The 8641-nt window shown below is 52.1% G+C and overlaps 1 protein-coding gene across 3 annotated transcripts in view; it reads left to right on the top strand.

Annotated features, from left to right (window-relative positions):
• Positions 1–20: 20 nt before the first annotated feature.
• Iqsec2 (IQ motif and Sec7 domain 2) overlaps positions 21–8641 on the top strand; it is a gene marked incomplete at its 5' end in the record, with an annotated part of 83404 nt that continues 74783 nt past the window's right edge. For all 3 annotated transcript variants that reach the window (XM_005401488.2, XM_005401487.2, XM_013502863.1), the window contains 1 exon segment: positions 21–831. In XM_005401488.2, the coding sequence (XP_005401545.1) occupies positions 125–831 (707 nt within the window).

The raw sequence follows: 8641 nt of genomic DNA, 5'->3' as shown, positions 1-8641 counted from the left end.
CGCAGCTTTTTCGTCCCTCCCGTCCCGCCGGCCCCCTCCCCCGGCTGGGCCCGGGGGAGGGTGGCGCCGTGAGCGAGCGGGGACTGGGCTCTCCTGCCCCTTCCCCTGTCCCTGGGCCGCCAGGATGGAGGCGGGGTCGGGGCCCCCGGGTGGCCCGGGATCCGAGAGCCCCAACCGGGCGGTGGAGTACCTGCTGGAGCTGAACAACATCATCGAGAGCCAGCAGCAGCTGCTGGAGACCCAGCGGCGGCGCATCGAAGAGCTGGAGGGCCAGCTGGACCAGCTCACCCAGGAGAACCGCGACCTGAGGGAAGAGAGCCAGCTGCACCGCGGGGAGCTGCACCGGGACCCCCACGGCGCGCGGGACAGCCCCGGCCGCGAGAGCCAGTACCAGAACCTGCGCGAGACCCAGTTCCATCACCGCGAGCTGCGGGAGAGCCAGTTCCACCAGGCGGCCCGGGACGTGGGCTACCCGAACCGGGACGGCGCCTACCAGAACCGGGAGGCAGTGTATCGGGACAAGGAGCGGGACGCCTCCTATCCACTCCAGGACACTACCGGTTACACAGCCCGTGAGCGCGACGTGGCCCCGTGCCATCTGCACCACGAGAACCCAGCCCTGGGTCGCGAGCGCAGCGGGCGGGAGGCTGGGCCAGTGCACCCGGGACGTGAGAAGGAAGCCGGCTATTCCGCGGCGGTGGGCGTGGGGCCGCGGCCACCGCGGGAGCGGGGCCAGTTGAGCCGTGGCGCATCCAGGAGCTCCAGCCCCGGCGCTGGCGGAGGCCACAGCACCAGTACCAGCACCAGCCCGGCTACAACCCTCCAGAGAAAGTAAGGAATGTGCTTGTACACCCCCCTTCTCCCCCTCCACATACCTCTCCAACTTGTCCTGCTGATAAAGTAAGAAGCCAGTGCTTGATTCCATGTCCTCCTCGCCCGTCCCAACCAAGGAAGCCAGGTCCCCCGCATCCTGCTGACACCCATTCTATAGCCACTGTACACTGGGTTGGCCAGATAAATGCAGGCATCCCTTTTTTTTTTTTTTTTTTTCGGTACTGCGGCCGGTGAGCTACCAAAGCAGTCATCACCCCCCCACAACACACACACACACTTCTTCAACCCCTAGCTGTATCCTTGCCAGAGGATGGGTTTTCATTTATTTATTTATTTATTTTGGTTGTGCTGCTTAGGATTTTTATTGTCAGGATGGTGTCAACTAAGATCCCCAAGGGAGACATTCCCCCCCCCCTTTTTTTTGCTTGATCTTGTCTCCTCAGTCAGCCTCTGCCCCATCGTTCTCCGGAGAGGCAGGTGGGAACCAGAATGGCTGCTGGAGACTGAGACATTCTTCTGAGGGGAACTGCAGCACATCCTGGCCGGGGATGGTGGGGGGGCGGCAAAGATGGAAGCCAGGCCCTTGGCTAGTTCCTCAAAGTCCACCCTCTTTCCACCCTTCAAGAAAAATAACACCCATTTAAAGAGCCCTGCTGGGAAGGGAAGTCTACAGATCTCCTCTCTGTTGGATTGCTTCCAGTTCCAGTACTGGGATCTGTGTGTCTGTCTATTTGGGGCACCTTGGCAATATCTCCTGGGTTGGTGGGACATGGGCTGGGTCCACTTTTTCCATGTAGCTCCCTTGTGTGTTGGTTGGGCTAAATGTATCAGCGTGAGAGAGCCAAGGGTGTGCAGGCTCACAGGAATGCCTTACAGGCTCCCTTATTGCTTTTCTGCTGTATTGCGAAGAACACAGAACTGGAAGTTAGGAGACCTGGGTTTCCCTTTCAGCTTTGCTGCAGATTGGCTTTCTGACCTTGACTGAGTCCCTTCCTCTCTCAGTCCATCAGTTCCCTTATATCTTTTTTAAAGGCAAGGTCTGTCTTGGGTGGTCTTTAAGGACCCCTCTGGTTTTGGATTTGACAGTTCTGTCTGTGACTAACCTAACCACACTACGAAGCAAGTCTGAAGTCTTCTAGCGAATGGACAGGCTTCCCCCTCCTCTCGGTGCTCAGCTGGTCTTACCATGTGCCACAACCAGTGGAGTGTCTCTTGGAGGCTGGGCTGGGGGTGGGGAAGCCTTCTGCCTCAGGAAATCTGCCGGGAGATAGTTCTCTGCAACTCCCCCGTGGTGAGGCAGCAGGCTGGGGTGCTGGGTTGAGATGGCTGGGCCCCAGGAGCAGCAGCTGCAGCTCGAGGGCTCAGCTAGGCTCTACTGCAGTGCACCTTTCTCTGAGTCTTGGTGTGGACGGCCCCAGTGCAGACTAGGGGTCCAGGAATGGGCTCACCTGCCCAGACAGACCTTCTGGGATTGCAGTCTCAGAGGACTGACCATGTGTCCCTTGGGGCACCCCAGGGATGCAGGGAGATCAGGGTCCATTCAAAAGAGGGCCGTGATCAGGTGGGGGCAGAGGAAGACTGGATAGGGCACTGTGGTCCTCCAGCCTGACTGCTGAAGACTTTTCTAGAGGCCCAGGCCTATAACAAGGGCTAGGCTTACTATATATGGCTCCAGGGAGCAGAACCTGGAACTTTGGGAACATCTGAGATAAGATCAGGAGGAACTTTACAACCAGGCCCTCAGTGATGCAGGAGATTGCTTCAGGGGGTGGGGGTGGCAGCAGCAGAGGTAGGCTGTGTAGGCGGCTAGGCTGGTTGGAGGTGTCCAGCAGAGGCCAGGTGGGAGTCGGGGATAGCTAGAGATAGCATTATGTCAGAATCAGGCATAAAACCCTGACTGCCCCCGGTGAAATGACCTGGGTCTCCCTCAATTCCAGGATTCCAGTGGCTCAGATTGTCCATCCTGCAGTCATGGATCTGAATGTCTTGGCTGGCTAGAAGCCCATTTGCTCTTCTACTAACCTTGTGGGCCTTTTGGTCCTTCCTTCTTTTTGTGTACCTTCCAGGTTGCTCGTTGGACTTCCTTGCTTCCCATTTTCTATGATATTAATAAATGTGCTTAGGTCATACGAACTTCTCACTACATACTATCTGTATGTCCCTGATTATCTCTTTTGGTCCTCACAACAAGCCCTGTGCCGTGAACATTAGCAAGTCCATTACTAGAGGTGCGGAAACTGAGGCTCCAAGATGAAGGGACCTCTTTTCCACTTTCTTCCTGGCTGGGCTTCAGGAGAACCTGGTATTGCAATAGCCGTTGCTGCCACTGCTGCTCCTGCAAGTGACTCCCTTGCTAGGCCTATTCTGGATTTGTAAGGAGTGGGAGAGAAGGCTGCCAAAGCCGGGTAGGCAGGGTGGGAGTTCAGCAGCAGAGGCTGCATGCAGCATTGGGGGAGGACAGGCAGAAGTGGTACAGGCTAGGCTCCTGGTCCCCGAGCTCCCTCTGGTGGATGAAGAGGAGAGAGTGGGGGCCTGCGCCCAGCTGAAATTGGTTGGGGCCCACTCTCCCCAAGGACTTTCCTTAGCAGGGGGTGGGGGTGGCAGCACGATCTGGATCTGTCAGCACGATCCACATATTACAGCCGAAGAAACTGAGGGATTTGAGAAGTGAAGCCAACCAGAGGTCATGGTACTAATAAGGCAGATTCTCAATACTGTGAACTTCCCCTCCCTCGCTTGGGACGTAAGCTGTCCTATTGGGCCCCATCCCTATCAGAAGGACTCCAGCATGCTCCCACACTCACTGTCTCTTGGACAGGTTTCAGGATGCCAGTATCCCTTCTGCTGTGCTCTGGGTGTGGCCTTCCTAGTGCGGCACAGAACAAGACAAGTCCCTACCTCCCTGTGGTCCTCTGCACACGAGGATTTTGTCTGAGTAGTTGTTGGTCCTAACCAATGCTCAGAGTTCGTTTGTTTGTTTTTACCCGGAATGGTCACCCCTCCCTATGATTAGAGAAGCGCTCCACTTTTGTTGTTGATCTTGGCTGCCCCCCGCCCCACCCTTTGAGTGCCTGGAATGATTTATGAGTGCTTGGGGCCACTGTTGTGTGCCCCACACTGAACAGAGCTGCATTCCCCACACTTCTTGCATGCCCCCAGCTCTGGCTGTGCTGTAGGTGGTGGTGAGCTGAAGCTGTTGTGGTGGTAACTCTCCATCCTCTGCCCCCACCCACATCCTACAAAGCTGGCTCACATGTTGGAACAGCAACTAGAGAGCCTGCCCTGGTGTTTTTGACAGCCAGAGCGCTGTGTGGTCTACCGCATGGTTGCTTGGCTGTCTCCCTGCCAGGGGCAGGTGGTGGGTGTCAGCATGCTCCCTGCAGGGGCCGAAGCCACTGAGAGGGGAGTAAGAGAGAAGGGAGGGCCCGGGGAGAGGCTCTGGGAAAGTCTGTCTCCTTTGGGGCCTTGGGTCTTTTTCCCATGGGGTCTCTCCTTCCTCCCAAGAGGGAAAAACATTTATCTCCTTTTCCCACCTAGTTGTGAGCATTATGCTTGTATAGGAGAAATGATAATGTTGAGTTTAATAAGAATTAGAGGAGTCTTGCTTCTCTGCCTACATCTGGAGCAAGAATGGGGTCTTTGTCAGCCGAACATTTCTTGGCTATATACTTAGCACAGGAGAGGCTACCAGTTCAGCGAACACCGTGCACTTGGTGCGTGCAGAGCCCCTTCCACAGACAGACAGACAGGCAGACAGACAGACAGGGTTCCAGGTCCAGTCATGCTATAAAGATGGTACTCAGGACAAAACTGGTAACAAGGGTGCTGAAGGAGAGGACAGAGGGACGGGGCAGACCAGACCACTGGTTGAAGACCTGGGCGGTAGGAGAGGGAGATTTGAAGAAGGATGAATGGTCCCCCGGTATCTGATGGAAGGGGTTGAGAGGAACACAGCAGACCCAGCCTTGCCACTTGCTACCTTCCTTCCTCCGTCTCACCCCCACCCACCGTGGCCTCTGAATTTGCTGGGAGCGTAGCAAAGGCTTGGAACGTGCCGAGGAGGCCACATGGGTATTGGGTGAGCCTCCGCCTTCTGTGCACCAGGCCCCACTGTGTGGCTGTATGTAATAATGGCTTTCTCTACCATCCTTACTGTGTGCCAGGTACCGTCCTGAGTGATTTCCATGAGGTAGTTCGCTCTGTCTTCACATGAAGCTTTTGATGTAGAGATTATGACTAATTCCATTTTAATAATAATGAGGAAACTGAGGCCCAGAAGGGTTGGATAACATATGTGAGGTCACTTAAAGAATAAGCGGCAGAACTGCGAAGGAGCTAAAAGGAGCACGGGCGGTTGGGCTCCAGGGTCTGCGGTATTGTTATACACCGTGCAGGAGCTCCTCTTCCTCCTTTTCTTTCTCCTCTCATCCTCTTTCTTTGTGGCGTTGGGTATTGAACCCAGGACCTTCACACTAGCTATATCCCAAGGCCTTTCTTCTTATTTTGAGGCAGGGTCTTACTAAGTTACTAAATTGCCCAGGCTGAGCTCAAACTTCCAGTCCTCTCGCCTCAGCCTCCCAGGGTGCTGGGATTACAGGTGCGTGCCGTCACACCTGCTGTACTTCTGCTTCTTATCTCACTTGTTCAGAATCCTTGCCAGGTGGGTGTGACTGCTAAACCCATTTTCAGATGAGGAAATGAGGATCAGATAAGGGAGGTTACACAGCTGAGGTTACACAGCTGGGTGGACCCCAGAACTGTGTGGCTCCCAAGCCTTCTACCTCCCACATGTGGGGTTTAAAGATATGGAAGCCCCCAGCTATGGCTCTGGTCCCCCTGACAGAGCTCCCAGGACCACCGCTTGAGGAAAGGCAGGTTCCCTCTCGTGACCACTTCCCAATTTAGCCATAGTCTCCTAATAGACCCACTCGCCTGTTCTCCTGAGCCTCTGACACGCAGCCGGGTTACACTGTACAGTGTAGCTGCTGTATTTTTATTCTTTTTGGCCTGCATGTTTTTCCACCTTCCATGCATAGTCCTTTTAGGATCTGCCCCCAGCTTCCTTTCTCTTCTAGTCTCTTTCCCAGACCATACGCTAGCCATCCTGACCTGCTTACCCCAGGCTTCTAACAGCCTCTGGAACTCAGCTTGTGCTGTTCCCTTCTCCCAGACTGCTCTATCCGCTTCCTGGGGTGAACTGAACCATCACCTCTACCATGTTTATTCGCTGGTCCCTCTGGATGCTCAGACCCTGACAGTGAGCACTTCGCTCTTTTTTTATACCTTCATGGTTATTTACACTGTATGTCTCCTCTACCAGACTGTGAGTCCCTGAAGGAAGTTTTACTGAGTGCATGTTATGTTAAGCCATGTGCTAGGTGCAGGGGGCGAAAATGAAGGAGCAATTAGCCTGGAAACGTATAGCACAGCACATAGTAGCTGCTTAGTCTGTAGACGAATGTTTCATGAAGCCCTGGTGAACTAATAGCTCGGGTACTTCATATTTTCTTTGTTGTAGAACTCTCAGAATTGGCCTGGCTTTCCGGTGGCTTTTTCCTCCTGCTCCCGGGAGTCATTTGGCCTTTATTCTCTTTGCTTCTGTTCCCCACTAGTCTCCCAATTCGTAGAATGACAGAGAAGCAGAGTTGGATGATACTTCATAAACATACAGGCCAATCTACTCATTGTCATTTCTCCCTCTCATGCCATGGCTGTGCCATGCCGTGGTCTTGACCCTTGACATAAAAGCTTCTCTTCTCAGTGGAGCAAGGAGGCCTGTCTAGGGTAGGACCCATGTACAGCCCACTCAACCTAGTGGGAAGCTCTTGAATTGCTTGTCAAGTGCCTCCCGTAAAAGCCAGGACCTTGTTCAAGCTAGGCAAGTGTTCTCCCGCTTGAGCCGCACTCTGAGCTCCGCATACCTCTCCCTTTTTTCTGTAATGATGAAGTCTTTGTTGAGCTCATACCCTATGCACAGTGTTTTGGGGTTGGAATAAAACTTGGCCCTTTTGGCTTATTCCTTGCTGTATTCTCTGGCAGGATAATCAACACTGGTCATGGGGAAGAATGATGAATGAATGACTTAGTTCCTCTTGGGGCAAGATGATTTGCTACTTTAACTTCCTCGTGGTATGTGGTCTCTCTGCAGGCATTACATGAGGAAACCTATTCCCAAGTGTTTAGTGTTTGAAGCTCCCTGGAACCTTAGCGTTCAAAATGTGATGCCCTGGAAAGAGGACTCTGTGTGACTCCAGGTATCACTTTACTTTCAGAGCCTGTTTTTTCCAGGAAGAAATGGAAATTTAAAAAAATTTTTTTATTTTTTTGAGACAGGGTTTCACTATGCAATTCAGGCTGGCTTGAGCTCACTTTGCAGCCCAGGCTGGCCTAGAACTCACAGCAACCCTTTTGCCTCAGCCTCCTGAGTGCTGGGATTACAGGTGTACACCACTATGCCCGGCTTAAAATTTGTTTTCTGATATGTAAGATTCCTGTTTCCATCCCTCTGCCCCTTGTATCAGAAACTTTCCTGGCTTTTCCTCATACTTAATGATTCTGATCAGGATGGAAAGCGGATGAGGATGGAAAATATTAGATGGACTGCCCTGCCCCCTAGAGGCGGAGAGTAGCAAAGAAAACAACAACATGGAGACAGCTGCATCACGTCCTTTCCAAAACAGATGACAAACCAGAGCTGCGCCACTGCTCAGGATTGTTCCTTCAGCATTTTAGATAAGTTTATCACTATTCTCACCTGAGAGGGACAGTTGAACTAATATCAAGTGCCTTTCTTTGGAGCTATATGATTTTTCAAATTACACTGTTTTTTATTGACATGCAGTAATTGTACTGGAGCTATATGATTTTTATACCTTTTTTAAAAAAGTAATATGACTACATATTCAGACTTTATGATTTCCTGCAGATCCCAGGATATAGTGTACTGCACTCCCCCAGATCCAACCAATGTTTTTCTCTGTAAAACCATCTTACAATGGTCATTAGGTATGGGAGGTATGACTTAGTGGTCGAGCTCTTGCCTAGCACATGTGAGACCCTGTATTCCATCCCTAGCACTGCAGCAGCTGTCATTTTATCTGTGGTGAAAGGTGCCCAATTTGCCCTTACCTAAAATTTCCTTTTTAAAGTGGGAGACAGCTCATACAACTGCGTATCTGATATGCGGCCTACTCCGTAAACAACTCATGGTGGTTGTCAGCATTCAATAAGATGGCATAGCTGAAGTGCTCAGCACACAGTTTTATCATTATATTAATAATAATTACATTGGCTAATTAATTGATATTTCTAGTGGTAGCTTTGCAAAGCTCTGTGCTATAGCAAGGCAGGCGGGAGAGACCATGTAGGAGCTTCCCTCATATCTGAGAGAGAGGTCAGTGCAAGGAATATTGAGAGCCTAGCGTGGGCCACATCTTGTGCCCCTCAGATAAAGAGTTCTGTAATTTATATTATACAGTTTCCGGCTTTACGGCAGTCATGGGTGGAGAAGGTGCTGGTGGAAAGAGATGATAGTGATGTGGTGTGTTATGTGCTATGCCAGAGGGGAGCACAGCGGGCCAAGGTAGCCTAAAGGAGGGACATCTCCCCATAGGGTGGGGAAGGCTTCCTGCAGGAGGTGACTCCTGAGCTAAGATCAGAGGATGAGTAAGAGTCAGTCAGACAAAGAAGGACACTGTGTGAATTGCTGAGATTTAGCGGCAAGGGGGCAGTTAAAGTGGAGGGGACAGCATGAACAAACACACATGTATATGTGGCGGCAAGGGGCACTTTTATCAGTTCACTGAAA

The sequence above is a fragment of the Chinchilla lanigera genome, unplaced genomic scaffold, assembly GCF_000276665.1.
Source record: "Chinchilla lanigera isolate Chin_1 unplaced genomic scaffold, ChiLan1.0 scaffold00074, whole genome shotgun sequence".
In the NCBI taxonomy this organism is placed as follows: Eukaryota; Metazoa; Chordata; class Mammalia; order Rodentia; family Chinchillidae; genus Chinchilla; species Chinchilla lanigera.
This window is presented reverse-complemented; position numbering and strand designations above follow the sequence as displayed.